The sequence below is a fragment of the Hemiscyllium ocellatum genome, chromosome 34 (assembly GCF_020745735.1).
Source record: "Hemiscyllium ocellatum isolate sHemOce1 chromosome 34, sHemOce1.pat.X.cur, whole genome shotgun sequence".
NCBI lineage: Eukaryota > Metazoa > Chordata > Chondrichthyes > Orectolobiformes > Hemiscylliidae > Hemiscyllium > Hemiscyllium ocellatum.
In genome coordinates, this window is record NC_083434.1 from 33,814,744 (window position 1) to 33,835,025 (window position 20,282).

Below are 20,282 nucleotides of genomic sequence, written 5' to 3' on the forward strand. Positions count from 1 at the left end.
GGAACAATTGTGGATAATTAAGAACCATAAGGCTCTTCACTCATCAGAGAGACAGTTGGCAGCGCTTTAACCTGACAGTCCCCATGCCTCAGACAAAGACTGAGACTGAGGAGAGTCCTTCATGGTGACCCCAGCTAGTGCGGAAATTGAATCCACACCATTGGTTACTCTGCATCACAAACCAGCCGTCCAGCTAACTGACCCCACAGTCCCTCCTTAAATAAATAGTTCATGACTCAGTGAATGTATATCCCAGTGAGGATCAAAGTCTCTAGGAAGTGGATTAATTGACTAGTTTACCAAGGAGGTCAAGGGCAGTATCGGATTGAAAGAGAAAACATACAATGTGACAAACCAGCAGAGGGGGAATGTTTAAAAGCCAACAAAAAGATGACTAGAGTGTGTTACAGCCCATACGGGTTACTCAAACCAAGTCCCACTTTTCCTGAAGTCCTGCCAAAGCTTAAAGATTTTTTTGTAAGTTCTCACAGGACCCCAGTGTGTCTGATTTTCAGACCTAGGTTGATGGAATGTGCAGACCAGGTTTTTGTACTAAACAAAAATTATTATGTATTGTAAGTAATTACACTAACGCTACCAGTAAACAGATAGAAAATATTTGTATGTAACACCACTAACTAAAAGTGTAAACCCCTTTTAAATTCCACATTATAGTTAGCACAGACAGACAAACAGTGAATGTAGATTATTGGCAGGGGTAAACAAAAACTGGAAAGTCAGTTCAGTGAGCTGAGCTTCCCAATTCCAGTGTTGAGATAATCCTCCTTCAGTAAGCCAGACGCCTAATGTTCAGTTTTTTGATGGATGGAAGTTTTTTCCCTTGTGGGAAAGTCCAGGAGGAGAGGACATCATCTCAGAGTTAAGGATTGTCCATTTAAGACAGAGATGAGAAATAATTTCTTCTGAGTGTTGTGAATGAGTAGAATTCTTTTCCACAGAGGTCTGTCAAGGCTGGGCCATTAAGTGTGTTCAAAGCTGAAGTAGACATTTTTAATCAGTAAGTGACTCAAAGATTATGGGAGCAAGACAGATAAGTGAAGTTGTAGGTTATCAGATCAGCTGTGATCACATTGAATGGCAAAGCAGACATCAATGAGTCATATGACATACTTCTGTTCCTGTGTCTTATTTTGTACGTCTGTGCTGTGTGTGTCTACTCTGCACTTTGTCTCCTGTTTGTGATTTTCCAGATTGTGGTTTCACTTCCCTGATTTTGCTGGCATCATTGTCGTTTTTGAAACTTTGGAAAGAGCTCCATCAAAGCATGTCAGTCATCTTTATTACAAGCTGAAAGAACACATTTCAATTTTCATTCTTGATTTGCATCCAGGCATATTTTCATGTTCTAAGCCTGTTGCTCTTTTATTTACCCTCTTGTCGTCTGAGATGTGTCCAAGGTTTGCTCAGCCCACTGTCCATTCCATTTTAGTGGGCTGTTCCGAACGCCAGGAGCACTTCCTCTTAATTTCCTTTGTTCCCTGTGAGGAGGATACCTCAGTCGATGCAGTTCTGATCAATGTTCTTCGACAGTGTTGATACTGCAGGGACTTTCTCCATCACTTACCATCATCAGTCCTCAAGAAAGCTCCCCTTCCACTGCTATGTTCTTGCAAACACCTACTCAGATTGCAAGCTTCCCTTTTCCCAAAATCTGTGAATATGGTGTCACCCACCTTGCCTGCAACTCCCTGGCCATCTCTCCCACAACATGCTTCCATTTCTCAAAGAGTTATCATCTCTGTTACATGTCTAAAATGACCTGAACAAAATTGATTAAAATTAGCATCCCTTGTGATTGTGACCAAGGTGCATCCACTCTCCTTGTTTAGTGTAACCTTTGCCATGGCAAAGCACACACATTGTCATTAAGTTTGTACCCAGATGTCCTTAGACAGATAGCAAGCAGTGCCCCCCAACACACTCAAAGCCCTTAGAGAGAGAGTTGGCCATGTGGGGGTTATAGTGCCCTTGCTGATCTGTCCTTGTAAAATACAGAAAGAAAGTATAAAGCACTGTCTAGGGGCAAGTGGTTCAAGTCCCACTTGTTCCAGAAGTGTGTCACAGGGAAGAAAACTGGAGATGCTGGAATCCAAAGTAGACAAGCAGAAGGCTGGAAGAACACAGCAAGTCAGGCAGCTTCAGGAGGAGAAGTCAATGTTTTGGGTATAACCCTTCTTTAGGAACGAAGGTGGGGGGTAGGGGGAGCTACAGATTAGGTGGTGGAGGGATGGGGCAAGGGTTTTGGGTGGAGAGAGAGGCGGAATGGTGAGGTAATGATAATTGAAATCGGGTGATGGGTATGACCTGATTGGTGGATGGGAGGAATGAATCCAATTGTAGCTGGAAGGAAGGGTCAAAAACTGTGGTGCTGGAAAAGCACAGCCAGTCAGGCAGCATCCAAGGAGCAGGAGAGTTGATATTTCGAGCATAAGCTCTTCATCAGCAGCCCTCACTTTTTCCTAGGTGGAAAGAAGGGTTGGTCGGTGGAATGGAAGGGAGGAGGTGGGGCTGGAAAGGGAATTAAGGGATGGGAATGAAGGTGATTTGAAATTGGGTTGAGTACACAGGTGATGGGTACAACCTATCATAGCATCCCTGAACAGGTTGGTTAAAATATCTAACGCTGTATCTTGTGGCACAGTGTCCCTATCTCGGGTCCAGAAAGTCCAGGTTCAAGACCCACTGACTCCAGAGGTGCATCAGGACATGTCCAAACAGGTGGATTAATTATAGCTATTTTAATCAGACATGTCATGCCACCTCTCTGGGGCAACTGGGATGTGAACCCAAAGCTTCTAAAAATCACTTACTGACCGGTGCTGGGTTGTAGAATTATGAGCTCTGCAATTGTCATCTTTTTCTTGCATTGTGAATCAATCTAAAACTGAGACAAGCTTGACGTCTGGTCTCCTCCTCTTTCAACTAGCAGTAAGAAATTTAAGATGACCTGCTTGCTTCCCTTGTTATGTATCCAGTCGTAGTTAGAACATTTCTACTGATAACCTGTTTCTATACCCCCCTACTCACGGTAGAGTCGCCAATGGACCTCATTGCCAAAGTCCTGCCTGGGATTAGGTTCCACATGCATATAGACAGCATCCAGTTAGAGTCAGAGTTATAAAGCACAAAAACAGACCCTCTGGTCCAACTCATCCATGCCGACCAGATATCATAAACAGATCTATTCCTATTTGCCAACATTTGGCCCATATCCCTCTAAACTCTTCCTATTCATGTACCTATCCAGATGTTCTACTTCTCCATCATTTCACTAACCCATAAACCACCTCTCCACTGCCACACTGTACGTTGGACATTAAGGCTGGATTTGAGTTCCCAAAGGGGGCCGGGAATGGAGGTGGGCAGAAGCTAAAAGTTGTCCCATTGCTATTGTACCAAGTCCTTGGCTCCGTTCTGCTTTGTGGAGCTGGGATGGACAGAGGGAACAGGACTACCTGCTCACAGGTAATCAGTGACGTGTTTGTTAATACTCGAACATTCCCTCAAGGTAGTTGGCAGGATCTCGATCAAACAAAACCTTGACACTGAGGACCACATAAAGACATATTAAGGTCAATAATCAAAAGCTGGGCCCAAGCATTTTAAGTTTTGAAGAGTGTCTTTTAAAGGAGGTAAGAGAAGTAGAAATGTGTAGTTAGGGAATTGAGGACTTCAGGGTATAACAGACAGCTGGAGGCAGGTTCACCAATTGTGTGGCACTTACGTTTGGCTGATAGAGCAGGGATGCAATTGTAGCAGATAAGAGGGAGTGAGGGGAGGGAGGTGGAGCACTTGCGGGTACAACAGATAAGTGAGGGAGGAGCACAATGTTCATGAAGTTTGGATTAGAGTCTCACCATGGCTCAACTTGAGATATTTCAGCTACCATGAGTTTGGGAAGAAATGTTTCCTGAAAGTTTTTGAAATGCATAATATAAGCAAGCAGAGTCAGCATGGCCTCTTGGAGGCGAAATCATGTCTGAGGAGGTAACAAGCAGGATATATAAAGGGGAGGGGGCGGTGGATTTAAGTATTTGGATTTTCAGAAGGTGTTTCATAAGGTGCCACGCATTAGACTATTTAATAAGATGAGACTCTATAGTGTTGGAGGTGATACATTAGCGTGGATAGAAGATTGGCAAACCAGTAGAAGCCAGAGTTGGGATAAAGGGGCAAGTTTCAGGATGGCAAACTCTAGTGGAGTGTCAGAGGAATCAGTGCTGTGCCCACAAATATTTACAATATATGTTAATGACTTGTAAGAGCCAGGTGAATATACAAGAGCCAAGATTGAGGATGACACAAAAATGGTGGTAAGGTAACTGGTGAGCATGCCAGGCAGGTTAAGTGAATGGAGAAAGTGAGGACTACAGATGCTGGAGATCAGAGCTGAAAATGTGTTGCTGGAAAAGCGCAGCAGGTCAGGCAGCATTCAAGGAGCAGGAGTACCGACGTTTCGGGCATGAGCCCTTCCTGAAGAAGGGCTCATGCCCAAAACGTCGATTCTCCTGCTCTTAGGATGCTGCCTGATCTTCTGCGCTTTTCCAGCAACACATTTTCAGGTTAAGTGAATGGGTAAAATCTTGGCAGATGAAAGATCATGTGGGGAAATGTGAGGTCATGCACTTTGGCAGGAAGAATAGGGGACTAAATATTATTTAAATGTGGAAAGATTGCAGAAAGCTATAGAAGAGAAGTATTTGGCAGTCCTCATGTATGAATCGCAAAAAGTTAGCATCCAAATTCAGTGGGTCATAAGGCAAATGGGATCTCCACCTTTATTTCAGCGAGAGTGGAGTATTAAAGTAGGGAGATTTTGCTAAAACTACACAAGCCAGTAGTCAGAATATAGCTGGAGCCCCCAGTCCTGGCACTGGAGGCTGTCCGGAGAAGGTATCTGCCGAGTGAACCAGGTAACAAGGGATTGCCTTCTGGGGACAGGTTAAGTAGTTTGGATCTGTACTTGTTGAAGTTTAGAAGAATGAAAGATGTTATTCAAACATACGTGATTTTTAAAGGATTTGAAACGGTAGATATGGAAAGGTTGACATGCCCTCCCCCAATCCAGTTTTCCTGCTGTTGGTTTGTAGCTTTATAGACCACGGCATGTCAAGTCCATATTGGAATACATTTCAAGTATATCGATGGTTTCTGCCCCCACCACTCTTAGTTTTATACTCCCATTGTTCTCTTGGTGAAAAACAAAACTCCTCAATTTACCCTCTAAACCTCTGCCTAATACTCCAAATCCACCCACACCACCACAGCTCCATGCGCACCTGTCTCCTCGTTGACCTCTTTGTAAAAGGTATGTATCCTTCCATCTAAGACCCTCTTACTTCTGTCCAACTCAACAAAATTGCCCTTCACTCCCCTTTGGTCCGAAGAAAGGCGCAGTCTATTCAAACCATTGTCCATTGCTGAAATTTTCCATTCCTGGCACCATGCTTGTAAATCTCCTCTGGATCCTCTACTTATGTGATTTATTATTAGTGACACTTTTAAAATATTATTGCTGCTATTTTTAATGGTGACATTCAAGAACATAAATAGAAATAAATAGAAACCAGCGCAGGGTGGTGGGGCAAAAGCAGGGGACTGGTAATAGGTTAAAATCCTCAGCGAGCTGGTGAAAATACGATGGGCTGAATAGTCTTGTTCTGCACCGTTGCATTTCTGTGATCCTGTGAAACCTATATCCATTCAGAGTGGTGGGCTAAGAATGGAACTGGTGCAACATAGGTTCTACGAACTTGTTTCGAGAGACTCCAAACACCGGGCTGGAACATGTGGAGACAGGAGAGAAGGAAGTTGCTTGCTGGGTGTTTTGGTTTCTGTTCTGTGTAGTCAGGATGTTGAAACCGCTATAAAAATAGCGTAGTGATAGGCAAAGTGAATTGCATTTTGCATTTGTCGACCACAGATTTACACTTAGTCATTTCTACGGCCTCCAGTTTTTACGCAGAACACTTTGTGGTTGTTGGTATACATGCACCGAGGTTCCTGTCGGCATGTACTGTACAGCAGTGGAAAGCTATGCTCATGCTTTCACCAACATGTCTTGGTCAGGACCTGGAACAAATTGTTAAAATCACAGGCGCTTATCACACACAACCACACGGTGGGTAAACGAGGAATGGAAAGCTAATTCACCAACAAGCTATCACTATTGCAGCTGGACAGGACATTGGTTAGGCCACTTTTAGAATACTATGTTCAATTTTGATCTCCCTGCATTAGGAAGGATGTCATTAAACTTGAAAGGGTTCAGTAAAATATTATAAGCATGCTGTCAGTATTGGAGGGTTTGAGCTACAGGGAGAGGCTGAATAGGCTAGGGCTGTTTTCCTTTGACGCTGAGGGATGACCTTTTAGAGGTTTATAAAATCACAAGGGGAATGGATAGGGTGAATAGCCAAGATCTTTTCCCTCGGGTTGGAGACTTCAAAACTAGAAGGCATAGGTTTAAGGTGAGAGGGAAAAGATTTAAAAGGCACCTAAAGGGGCAACCTTTTCATACAGGAGGGTGATGCGATGTTTTGAATTTATTTGTTACAGTACCCCTTGAGGGGATGCCTAAATTGTCACTGGTTCATTTCAAAGGAATAGAATCTGCCACACTCTTGAGCGGTGTGTTTCACATCCTGATGATTCAGTTCAGTTTGTGTCACCTTTGCTTCTTTTCTGCTCTCCCCATCATTTTTAATTTTTTTTTCCCTTCCGGAGCCTTCCGTGTATAACAGGTCCAGCCTCTCCTTCTCTTCCCCACCCCCCCCCCCCCCCCCCCACCCCCACCCCCACCCCCATTCCAACTGTGCTTATGTGTTTGGAATGCTACGTGGATACCCTAATGCCAGAACAACCGTTTGAATTGACATGGTGCCTTTAACACAGAGTGAGCGGATCAATTAGCTCAGTTGGCTGGAACTGCTGGTTTGTGATGTCAAAGGGGCATATTAGAGGGATCTCGGTGTACAGGTCCACAAATCTCTGAAAGTAGCAACATAGGTGGATAAGATCAAGAAGGCATGCAGCACACTCGCCTTCATCGGTCAGGACATCGAATATAAAAGTTGGCAAGTTATGTTACAGCTGTACAAAACCTTAGTTAGGCCACATTTGGAATATTGCGTGCAGTTCTGGCCGCTACAATATCAGAAGGAGGTAGAGTGTGAGGAGAAAGTTACCAGGATGTTGCCTGGTCTGGAGGGTTTATTTAGGAGGAGAAGTTGTTTTCACTGGAAAGATGAAGGCTGAGGGGTAACTTGAAAGAGATCTACAAAATTGATAGTATTTTAGATAGGGTGGAGAGACAGAGGCTTTTTCCCAGGGTGGAAAGGTTAACCAGAAGAGGGCACAGGTTCATGGTGAGAGGGGGAAGGTTTAAGAGAGAAGTGTGGGGAAAATGTTTCATCCAGAGGGTGGTGGGTGTCCTGGGACACACTGCCAGTAAAGGTGGTGGAAGCAGGCACGTTAACAACATTTTAAGGCGTATCTTGATTGACACATGAATGAGAAGTGAGCAGTGGGGTAGAAATCACACATGGGCAGTATGTAATGGGTCTAAATAAGGATTAGAATCAGCGCAGGCTTGGTGGGCCGAAAGGCCTGTTCCTGTACTGTATTGAAATGAATTGGAAACAAAAAGTCTGAGGCTTCCATAAAGCACTGACCTTCTCAACCTCTCCCCTCCCATGAGGCATGGTGACCCTCAGGGTAAGCCACCACCAGCTGGCTTTCTGTAATGAGAGAGTAGCCCTATGGTCCTCTGGGATTGTGGTGACTTTACTGTACCTTTTATCACACAGTGATCCACTTCAAATCAATGTTACTCCTCAAAGCAATATTAAACCCCAAGAACATCCCAAAAATATAAATGTTTTATTTAATCATCAAAAAATGGTCAATTATTTCCCTTTGTCCAGGGATTTTCACCAGGTTCCTTCAATTAACTAAAAAAAGCCTTTTTATTATAAACAAACTTATTCTTAGACTAAGTGAAAAAAAACTAACTATTAACTAAGCACCTACTCAGAATTAATCTATATCCCCTCAATCACAAATGCAGTGAATCAAAGGACAGACAGGACAATGTAATCCTCAGAATGATATAAATTTTAAAAAAGGAAAAAGCATATGAAAAAAGCACTCTGGGACAGCAATGATATGAGCTGAAAGGATTATAAAAATGAAAAGATGTCTCTGGTTATAGTCGTTTTCTTGTCATTGAGATTGCAGTGCTGATAACAGGAGAATTTCAGGAGCAGACATCCAGTTCAGTGAGTCAGTTAGAAGTAACAGTTCAGCTTTCACAATGAGAGGAAGTTAAAGATTCTGATTACTGGAACTTGCTTGAGTTCCCAGAAGATGCTTTGCTGAGACAGAGCTTTTCTCACGTAGGAATTCTTCTGTTTCAGGAGATCTTGACTTTTTGCTGCCAATTCTGTTTGTCATATCTCCTGTTAGTTCTTAAATACTAATATTTATTCCTATATGGAATATGGAACTATTTGGACAACCTGTTCCTTTAACTGCAATCCTAGATGCGGACTGAAACAGCAGCTTTAGTTCAGAGGCTGTTGCGAGCGCATCCCAAATCAATCTGCCATCAACCCCATTTTTTCTGGCTTTCTCCCTTTGTTTGTTTGACTTCCAAAGTTTTCCAACCAAAACTGCAGGTGGCTGACAGACCGCGTTAAATGTTTGAGTTCAGTAACTGCTGCTGAAACACGTTTCAGAAATCGCGTGCCCCTTCAAAATGTTTTGAATCCAGGTTGTCCAAATAGTTCCATATTCCATATAGGAATAAATATTAGTATTTAAGAAATAACAGGAGATATGACAAACAGAATTGGATAGCGAGCTGTCATTATCACTGGGTCCTTCCTGATACCATGCCATATTGAAAGCAGCAGGAGTATAGGACCATTTCCAGACAGCCTGTTGAATCATTTAAGTGAGCAATAGAGGACCACCGACTGTCTCCTGAGTATATTGGCCTTTCCAGCGATGTGGTGTGTTGATGCAGTGGCTCACTCGCGTGGGTAAGACAAGCCAAAATGTAGCATCTTCCAGCAAATTGCTCCTTAATGAGCACTCTGAAAATGATGGTGAGGTGACTTGGAGGAGAGAGCATTGTTAAATAGTTGCCCCCAAGGTAAGAATGTGCCACCTACTCTCCATGGAATTTCCCTCTGCCAAATCGGGTCCTGCCAACCTAGTCCCAGTCCCACATACTTCTGTTTGAATGAGCCTGCAGAACCATTGGGGTGCCCTCTCCCTGGAACTGTAATCTCAGATCTGACCACAATGAGCAGAGGCGCTGTTGAGCCCTCAGCCCGCTGAACCTGCAGCTGGATGAAGTGGTGGTAGCTTCCCATTTACAGTCCCAGGAGCATTCAATGTGTTGTAATCTTCGAATTACATTCCATCAAAGTGAACCAATCTGAAAGGATGGAGATTTCTTGGATGCTGTGTAATATAGTACGGTTTACAAACATTGCTCAGGTCTACAGTATTTGAATATTGTTGCAAAGCTGCATGTTGCTAAACCTTTTCATTAGGCCGAATAAATAAAATGTCAAATCTTAAGCAGTCACAACAATTTATACGACAGCAGGAGAGGGTGCTGATTGATTGGTAACTCAACCTTTTATGGTCATGGAGAAAACAACAAGCCCCCCAGTATACCGCGGTAATTCAAAAAAGCCAAGGCATGAAGGTATTCCTTTTGTTCACAGAGTAGGTCCCTCTGTTTGAATGTATGTGACTCTTTGTGAGGACAAATAAATGTTATGAGCTCAAAGTTGATCGTGTGGATTTGCGCACTTGTTGTTTAGAAGTGCTGTCTGTTCCTGAAATTACTTTGAATGGTAGATATTTTGCTAGGTCAGGCTGAGGCCGTATACCCTATTTTCAGCCTGGTATGAACAACAAATGCTATGTGGTTTAATGAGAAGTATGGTCCATGTACCTGTCATCTCCCCAGTGCTGAAATTCACACACGTCCTTGCTTACTGTATGGTGGGTAGAACATCTTCTTACATTTATTATAAGGAGTGCGAGACAAAAAGCTTCGGCAACACCTCAGACTTCTCAGCAATTTTACAGTTTGTTGACGAAAAGGTGGTGTGGCAAAAAAGCTGTTTTTGAATATTGTCTTTGAATGATGTCTTTAGATGGTTTTAAATGCTAATTCAAGTAGTGAGTAAAATAATCTTCAGTTGGCCATAGTCCTGATCTAGCTTTTCTTTCTCTCTCTCTCTCTCTCTCTCTCTCTCTCTTTTGCAACAGGTACAAAGAAATTGCTAGTTATGAGCAAAAGCTGGGTTAGTGCGGTGAAAGAAAGCTCAGAAAGAGCAGTCATGTCCCTCGATAAAATCCACATTGACTCCAATGAGCTGATTGAGAAGCAGCCCCTGGATAGTGGAGGATTTGGAATGGTGTCATTATGTTACAGGAAGAATCATGGACTCGTTGTTTTAAAAACAGTATACACAGGACCACAACGCACAGAGTAAGTATAACCTGAACACAACTAAATAAAATGCATCATCCTTAAAGTACTTTCAATTATTATAGTGTCATGCTTGTTTGAAAATACTCAAAATTAATTCTGCTCTGCTTGAAAAGCACCGTTTTTAAAATTCATTTATGGCATGTGGTTATCGTTGGCGAAACAGCATTTATGGCCCATCCCTAATTGCCCTGGAGAATTGGTGGTGAGTTTCTTTCTTGAACCGCTGCAGTCCAGGGAGTTCTAGGATTCTGACCCGGCAGCAGTGAAGAAACGGGGATATATTTCCAAATCAGGATGCCGAGTGGTTGGAGGGGAACTTACAGGTGCTAATGTTCCTATGTATCTGCTGCCTTTGTCCTTTCAGATAAAAGTGGTCATGGATGCTGTCTGAGCATCATTGATGGATTTCTACAGTGCATCTTACAGATGGTGCACGCTGCTGCTACTGAGCGTCAGTGGTGAAGAGAGTGGGTGCTTGTGAATGTGGTGCCAATCAAGTAGGTTGCTCCATCCTGGATGGTGTCAAACTTCTTGAGCTGCACCCATCCAGGCAAATAATGAAACTTGTGTAAAGCAGGAACTTTTTAGGGAAGAGTTTCCTGACGCAGATAGAACACATCCAAAAGTGTGAATCATGCACCTGTCCAAACCCAAAATCACTTTTTAAATATATATATATATAGAGAAAGAGGGCTATTTTGCATCCCCCAAACCTGGAGGAAAAAGTGAGGTCTGCAGATGCTGGAGATCAGAGCTGAAGGGCTTATGCCCGAAACGTCGAATTTCCTGCTCCTTGGATGCTGCCTGACCTGCTGCGCTTTAACCAGCAACACATTTTCAGCTCCCCCAAACGTGGGCCAATCCACTCTCTAGCTCACTGCTGCAAAGAGGTGCATGCAGGCTACCTCTTAGACACCCCTCTGCTCCTCAGATATTGGAGCAGGATTTCTTAGGCCTGAATGAGAACATAAGATCCAAAAATAATGGATAAAAACAGAAAATGCCAGAGAAGCTCAGCATGGAGAGAGAAACAGTGAATGTTAGAGAGTCTGGTAAGACCCTGGGCCTTCAGACTTCTGAGGATGAGTCACATCAGACTTGAAGTGTAGCAAATCACTGTCTTCTGTGCTGCGACAGTGCTACCTCAGTGCTTCACTGGAGTACCAACCTCTACACTGCTGAAAATCTAATCCCAACGTCACCATCAAACCAGCAGACAAGGAGGGGGCACTGTGGTAGTTTGGCACAGCAACCTCTACACTGTTGAAAACCAACCCAGATCCTAGCTCCCAGCCCTGCCGGTTTTCACCATTCCCCCAGATCTCCCCCTCACTGAGGATGAATGTTCAGTCCTCAGCAAAGGCCTCACCTTCATCCCTCTTAGAATGAGTTCGACTTGCGTTGCAATATTGAACATTTCTTCGGCCACCTCTGCCTCCAGGCCCACTTTTTCAATCAAGACTCCCGCCTGCCCACCCACCGAGATCCCCTTCTCTCGACTTCAACACACCCTATTCACCTAGATACCCCGTGCTGGTCTGTTACCAGCCCTTGACCTCTTTAATGAGGCGTGACATTGACCGCCTCAACTTGTCCATCCCCACACCCACTCCAACCTCTTGCCCTCGCAACACACAGCCCTCCACTCCCCCACTGCTCCAACACCAACATCACACCAAACCAGCAGACAATGGGGGTGCGGCGCTGTGGTAGTTTGGCACACCAACCTCTACACCACTGAAACCAGGCATCAGCTCGCAGCCACCTCCTCCTACTGGCCCCTCAACCACAACCTCATCTCCCAGACAATCCACAACCTCACCACCTCTGGGGATCTCCATCCACAGCCTCTAACGTCACTGTCCATGAACCCCACACCACCTGATTCTACCTACTACCGAAAATTCACAAATCTGACTTCCCCAGTTGACCCATTGTCTCAGCCTGCTCCTGTCCTACTGATTTCATCTCTGTATACCTGACACCATCCTGGCCCCCTTAACCCAGGAACACCTCTCCTACGTTCGGGACACGCCCATCACCTTCTCCATGATTTTCATTTTCCCCGGATCCCTTCCCCTTATCTTCACCACAGACACCCAGTCCCTATACACCTCTATCATCCACGACAAAGGCCTCCAAACCCTCCATTTTTTCCAGTACCCTTCCACCGACACCCACATCCGCCTGGCTGAACTGGTCCTCACCCTTAACAACTTCTCCTTCCAATCCTCCCACTTTCTCCAAACCAGAGGGGTAGCTATGGGCACCCACATGGGCCCTAGCTATGCCTGCCTCTGTTTCGGGTACATGGAACGGTCCATCTTCCGCAGCTACACTGGCACCATCTCCCACCTTTTCCTCAGCTACATCGATGACTGTATCGGCACTACCTCGTGCTCCCATAAGGAGGTTGAACAGTTCTTCAACTTTACCAACACCTTTCACCCTGACCTCAAATTCACCTGAGCCATCTCAAACAAATCCCTCCTCTTCCTGGACCTCTCGATCTTTTTCTCCGGCGACCAACTAACCATGGACATCTACTGCAAACTCATGGACTCCCACAGCTACCTGGGCTACATTTCCTACTACCATGCCTCCTGTAAAAGCATTATCCCTTTTATCCCAATTCCTCTGCCTCCGCCAGATCTGTTCCCAGGATGACTAATTCCACCTTGGAAAATCCCAGATGGCCTCCTGCAAAGACCGCAATTTCCTCTCCCACATGGTCGAGAGAATGCCGTCCAGAGAATCTCCTCCACTTCCTGCACCACCACCCTTGAACCCCACCCCTTACAACGTAACAAGGACAGAACCCCCTGGTTCTCACCTTTCACCCCACCAGCCTCCATATACATTGCATCATCCTACGTCACTTCTGCCACCTACAAATAGACCCCACCACTAGGGATATATTTACTTCCCCACTCCTATCAGCGTTCCATGGAGACTATTCCCTGCATGCCTCCCTTGTCAGATCTACATCCCCACCGGCCCTCACCCCATTCCCGGCACCTTCCCTTGCCACCGCTGCAAGTGCAAAACCTGCGCCCACACCACCCCCCTCACCTCCATCCAAAGGATTCTTCCATATCTGACAGAAATTTACATGTGTCTCCACAAATGTCAGCTAAGGTCTCTGTTGCACACGATGCGGTTTGCTCTACATCAGGGACACAGGACGACAACTTGTGGATCGTTTCAGAAAACATCTCTGGGACACCCACACCAACCAGCCCACCGCCCCGTGGCTAAATGCTTTAGCTACCCCTCCCCCTCCATCAAGGATATGCAGGTCCTGGGCCTCCTCCATTGCCAAACCCTAGCCATCCAATGCCTGGAGGAAGAAGGCCACCTCTTCCACCTTAGGACCCTGCAACCACACTAGATTAATGTGGATTTCACCAGCTTCCTCATTTTCCCCTACCCCTCACCTTACCCCAGTCCCAAGCCTCCAACTCGGCACCACCCTCTTGACCTGTCTTTCCCATCTATCTGCTCCACCCTCCTGTCTGACCTATCACCTTCTCCCCAAATTTCTTCTGACTATTGCATTCCCAGTTACCTTTACCCCAACCCCATCCCCCCTGCCATCTATCTCTAAGCCCCCTTGGCCCACAAGCCTCATTCCTGATGAAGGGCTTATTCCTGAAATGTTGATTCTCCTGCTCCTTGGATGCTGCCTGACCGGCTGTGCTTTTCCCGCACGCCACATTCGACGCTTCACTGGAGTAGTCAGCACAGATTTTTTTTTGTGGTTTGGGAGTTGAACTCAGAATGTTGTTATTTAGTGGGAGTTGCACTTCCAACTGAGCCACAGCCACTGACGTGTACGTTGACCGTTCCACATACTTCATTCTTGAGACCAAATATTTTCCCAGTGGATGATGGGGTAAACTGAGCTATTGCGAATTGACAGTTCTTTCCGGGATATAGGCTGAGGGCAGAAACCATAGGCATGGATGCTGTTCCTGGCTGGAGCCTCAGGCTCTGGCCCAGCCCACAGTCCAAAGAAAGTCAACTATAGAGAGCCAATCCTCTTGGACCTGAACACAGCAGAATTATAGAAAAGCACAGCCGGTCAGGTAGCATCCAAGGAGCAGGAGAGTCGACATTGCGAGCATAAGCTCTTCATGTCCAGTATTCCTGATGAAGACCTTATGCTTAAAACGTAGACTCTCCTGCTCCTCAGATGCTGCCTGACCAGCTGTACTTTTCCAGCACCATACCTTTTGACTCCGTCTTCCAGCAGCTGCAGTCCTTTCTGTCTCTCCCAGAATCCATAGAGCCCCAGGTCCATGGGTATTAAGCCCTGATATACCCCGCTTCCCCAGGTCCTGTTGGTATCAAACACATCCTCACGTTTTGATTATTAAAGGTAGAAACATAACTTTTAAGTTGTGTCACTTTAAGATGTTACGAAGGAATTTGGAAACAGTTCCGATAGTTCTGCAGCATGTTAAAAAGCTGAAAGTGAAACCACCCGATTAATCCAATAGAAGCTTCACCACTTTTTCCATTTTTCAGCTACAATACTTCCCTCCTCAAGGAAGGGAAAATGATGAACGAGTTGAATCATGATCGTATCATAAGGTTGATTGGAGTTATTTTGGAAGATGGCAATTACTCACTTGTTATGGAATTCATGGAGAATGGGAACCTGCTGCAGCTTTTACAAAGTGTAAGTGTCAAAAGTGTGCAACACTGGTTGCAATGTGTGGGACCACAGCTCATGAACTGCGTTTGAGCTCCAAATAGTGCATGTAAAATATACAGTACAGCAATGTTATAACGAGCAGAGATATTCAGCTAGAATTACAACTTGACATTAAGCAGGACATCTTGTCTGAACTTTCTTTGCTATATAAATTCAACTATTGTATCATGCAGTGTGTCAATAGAGTGTGTGTGAAGGCAAGTGGACTGTTTGTATAAACCCAGGTTAGAGCATAGATTTGTCGAAAATTGGCACCCAGGTTTTAAAGGATAGCTGCAGATGAACTTAGAACAGAAGAACATTAATTCAGTAGATAAAGGCTAAACTGGTGTCTTAACTAATGAGTTCATTAGTTTAGTGAGCTAATGCGTTCATAGAGAGGTTATAAGTGTATTGGAAGTGTCAATAATGAACTTTGAACCTCACGTGAGCTTTTTGCTCCATGAACCTGTTTAAGGATGTTGTGTCACTCCTCTGGACCAGGTAGGACTTGAACCTGGGTCTCTTGTCTCAGAGGTAGGGACACTACTATCACACCACAAGAGCCGTAAGTTTTGTGAACCGAAGCCCTCAGATCTCCTCCCCATTTTAGCTGGTGGAATTTAAATTGAATTAAATAACTTTTAAAAAATGTGGAACTGGTGACCATGAAAATATCGATGCTGTAAAACCCATCAGGTTTGCTGATGTTTGCCATCCTTACCTAGATTGGCCGACCCATTGCAAATGTAGCTGATTGATTGTTAATCTTCTGAAGTAGACCAGCAAGCTACTCAGTCCAAAGAAACTTGTAGCATCACTATTACTTAATATTCTTATTCCATTCTATATAATTATGCTGCATACATATATTCAATTTATTTCTCTGTCTCTGACTCTCTCTGTCATTGCAAGGGAGCTTATTATTCATTTGAGCTATTAAAATCGGCATTAACCAGTGCATTCTCTTTGAGCGCTGATGGTGCTTATTTCTTGAACAAGTGTGTTTAGTTAATGCAGGTATGAACTCATTCCTTAAATCCAGGTGCCCTGGGTTTATTATGTTCAGTTTCTCAGTTAGTGGTAGCTGGGGATTTTGTCTGCTGCCTTTTCTTTTTCCCTGGGACTGGAGCAGGTGCGATGGGACTGAGGACAGTCCACTGTGTCCACAACCATCCTTGCTGCTCTTGGATTTTCTGTTAAAAGTGAGGATTGCTTAAGCTTCTGTAAGAAGCCGTGTGGTGGAGGTGCTATCAGTCGGCACTGAAGATTTTGTGCAATGTTAGTGTTCATTCCCTAACAAAAGCTTATGGACCTACAGGATTAACTCTTTGTTTGGTCACTGAAGGTCGTAAGTGGAGATGGAATGAACTTTTCATCTTGGCTGATGCTATTTCATAAGCCTCAGCATTGTACCTGCACAAATCCAGGGGCACTGGGGTACTTGACATTACCTCCTCAACTGGAAGGACCATAGATCAGAGGCTGAACCTGATACCTCTCGACTGACCTGTGTGGCTCCGCACCATTGGCAGAAATGCTTTCCTATAAATGATTCAGTAACTGGCCATATTAAACACTTGAAAGAATCACTCTCCAACAAGCAGTCTCCTTGCATGTTACAGAGGTGGTCCCATTCACAGAATTCTTCTGGGTGTTCAACACTTGAACAATGGAGATACCTTGGGCTACAGTGTCAACAATTCTTCACTGTCAGGATACTTTGAGTCACAGTTCAGTGTCTTACTGGCCAAGTCTTACTGTCCTACTCTTTTAAAATGAAGACAAATGCAAGTTAACCTCCCTTGACACTGTCCCCTTCAGACTGTTTTTGGGAGAGATGATGGCCTAGTGGTACTATCACTCGACTGTTGGTCCAAAGACGCAGATAATGTTCTGGGGGCGTGGGTTTGAATCATACAATGATAGATGGTGGAATTTGAATTCAATAAAAATCTGGAATTAGGGGTCTAATGGTGACCATTACTCTTTGTTGCTTGTCAATTGTCAGGAAAATCCCATCTGGTTAACTAATGTCCTTTAGGGAAGGCAACTGCCATTCTGGCCTGGTCTGGCCTCCATGTTGACTCCAGACCTGTAGCAATGTGGTTAACTCTTAATCGTCCTCTGGGTAATTAGTAGTTAGGCAATAAATTATGGACAATGACACCCTCATCCCATGAATGAATTTATAAAAAAAAATCACTCCCAGGACAGATGGGGTTAGATACAGAGTAAAGCTCTCTCTACTCTTTTAAACTGAAGTTACTCTTTTCAGCTGAAACTAACCTGAAAGTAACGCTTTCTTGAAACTGTCCCCCGCAAACACTCCCAGGAGGGACAGTAATGTGTGAGATACAGAGTGAAGCTCCATCTACTCTTTTAAACTGAAAGTACAAGTTTTCTCGACTCTTTCAAACTCAATGTAAGGCTCTTTCTACTCTTTTAAACTAAAATTAGATGGAAAGTAAAGTTCTCTCTATGCTGTCCTCATCAAACAGTCCTATGACAGGGGCAGCACAGGCTTAAATACAGATAAAGCTCGCTCTGTTATTTTGAACTAATAGTATACTGAAAATTAAGAATTAAAATTAACTGAAAACAAAGTTCCATTGACACTTCCACTCCGTACCTTTGAAAAAATGCATTTGCTTTTTTCATGAACCACATTCTTAAGGCTTAAATTAAAACTTACATAAATGTCGCAATGAGACCCAAAATGCCTTCCATATTTCACAGGATTGGAATCCAGGATGATCCAAGACCTGGAGTGGACTTTGCAGCGACCTGATTGGTTCTGTCATCAGTGTTTTACCATGTGGACGAGCCAATGGTTGTCTTTCATTTGCCTTCCATTTACTTTGATTCCAGGTACCTATCCCATTATCCGTGAAAGGAAGAGTAATCCTGGAAATCATTGAAGGAATGTCTTATTTGCATGAAATGCGTATTGTGCACAAAGATTTAAAACCTGAAAATATCTTGGTGGATGCAGATTATCATATCAAGGTAAAATAGAGTAATCATTTGCCTTTCAATATTGCAGAACTACTATTTCCTGTTTTGATTTCCAACCTAACTGTTGAGTGTTGAGCTAATTCGTGTGTTGAAAGGAGGCCTTGAATGTGGTAGCCCAGTGATGATATTACTACGTGAATAATCCAGAAGTGAGAGTTAACCATGCTTCACATGGAAAGGATGTTTGAGGCCTTGGACAGTGTTACACATTCTGTGATCGCTGGGGAAGGTGATGTGTAGAGAGTTCACCATGCATTTCTGATAGCTCAGCTGTTATGTGCAAAGCCTCAATAACTTATAGTGAAGATCCTCCAGAAGTTTACACTTTACTTATTCACTGACGGAGCACTACTGATAAGGCCAAGACAGAAAGCAAACATTTCCAATTGTTTGAAGTCATGACGTTAATAAGAAAGACCTGACGAGAAAAGGCTGGAGAGGCTGGAAGGTCTTTTCAGCTGAAACTAACCTGAAAGTAATGCTTTCTTGAAACTGTCCCCCGCAAACACTCCCAGGAGGGACAGTTAAGTGTGAGATACAGAGTGAAGCTCCATCTACTCTTTTAAACTGAAAGTACAAGTTTTCTCGACTCTTTCAAACTCAATGTAAGGCTCTTTCTACTCTTTTAAACTAAAATTAGATGGAAAGTAAATTTTTCTCTATGCTGTCCTCATCATAGGAGCATAGGAGGCTGAGTGGTGACCTTCTAGAAGTTTCTAAAACAATGAGAGGTATAGATAGAGTTAATGGTAGGTGTCTTTTTCCTAAGATGGAGGATATCATGACGAGGGGGCACACTTTTAACGTGAGAAGAGAGAGATTTTAAAAAGACGAGGGGCAAATATTTTACACAGAGGCTGATGTGGAATGAACTTCCTGAGGAAGTGGAGGATATGTGTACAATTACAACACTTAAAAGGCCATTTTGGATAAGTACATGAATAGAAAAGGTTTAGAGGGATATGAGCCAGGATCAGGCAGGTGGACTGGTTTAGTTTGGGATTATGTTTGGTATGGACTGGTTGGACTGAAGGGTCTGTGTCGTGCTGTATGACCCTCTGACTGTAAGGTGTGTTTCTTTTTAAGCTGGTTAGTGGCAACACAGATATTGACAGACACATGACAGGTCCCTGGCTTACTTTTCATCCAATTTGTAATGAATGTCTGCTTTAAAAAAAAAACTGATTGGAGGCCTCTTTAGCCCAGAGGAGTACCATGCAAACACTGTGTTCATAAGCAGGAATCGCCACAAGTGAAGGAAATGTGGGTCAGTAGTCGATACTGCAGTGTTGTAGCCCCAGTTGTCCTCCACTTTATGTGGGATGGATAAGGTTCGCCAGTCTAAGCATTCATCCAGAAATACCAGTGCGTCATTTTGATTCCTGTGGTTACGGGGGTTTTAAAGATCAGGAAATGTTGAAGTATGGTTTGTCTGCAGTTCTGCATTGCGTTTTATTTAACCCTTTCTCAACCAGTGATTTGTCCTTTCATCTTCTGTCTCTAGATAGCAGACCTAGGGGTGGCAATTTTTAAAACCTGGAGTCGACTGACCACTGAAGAGCAAAGGAGAAGGAGCCAGATGGGCTCAAAGTTGCAGAACAACGCAGGCACGCTGTCCTACCTAGCACCAGAACATCTGCGTTCACTGAATACCAAGGCCACGGACAAGTCTGACGTGTACAGTTTTGCCATTGTAGTATGGGTGATCCTAACCAACAAAGAGCCATATGAACGTATGTTGTCCATTCTGAATAGCGCACCTTGCAGACTATCTGTCAGTGTCGCATTCTTTGGACATTATTGCTTGTGTCTTTCTCAATATAATTGCCAAAGGGAAGCTGTATCTGAACAATATTTAGCACAATGAGAAATGCAAAAGAAATATTTGTGTGGTACTATATGTGTGGTGCTACATCAAGTGTGGCCAGTGTAGCCTTGGTGTGCCTGTATAAAGTCTTCACTGATCAAGAGAAAGGATTCAGAAAAGATTTGAACTATAGCGAGAGGCTGAATAGGCTGGGGTGC

At 44.0% G+C, this 20,282-nt stretch overlaps 1 protein-coding gene across 2 annotated transcripts in view; it reads left to right on the forward strand.

Moving 5' to 3' along the window:
- Positions 1-20,282, forward strand: part of ripk1l (receptor (TNFRSF)-interacting serine-threonine kinase 1, like) — a 61,984-nt gene that overhangs the window by 11,380 nt on the left and 30,322 nt on the right. For both annotated transcript variants that reach the window (XM_060850245.1, XM_060850244.1), the window contains exons 2-5: positions 10,315-10,537; positions 15,071-15,224; positions 18,111-18,248; positions 19,762-19,990. In XM_060850245.1, coding sequence (XP_060706228.1) covers positions 10,335-10,537; positions 15,071-15,224; positions 18,111-18,248; positions 19,762-19,990 — 724 coding nt within the window. In that variant the 5' untranslated portion in view covers positions 10,315-10,334. The remainder of the gene's footprint in view (positions 1-10,314; positions 10,538-15,070; positions 15,225-18,110; positions 18,249-19,761; positions 19,991-20,282) is intronic.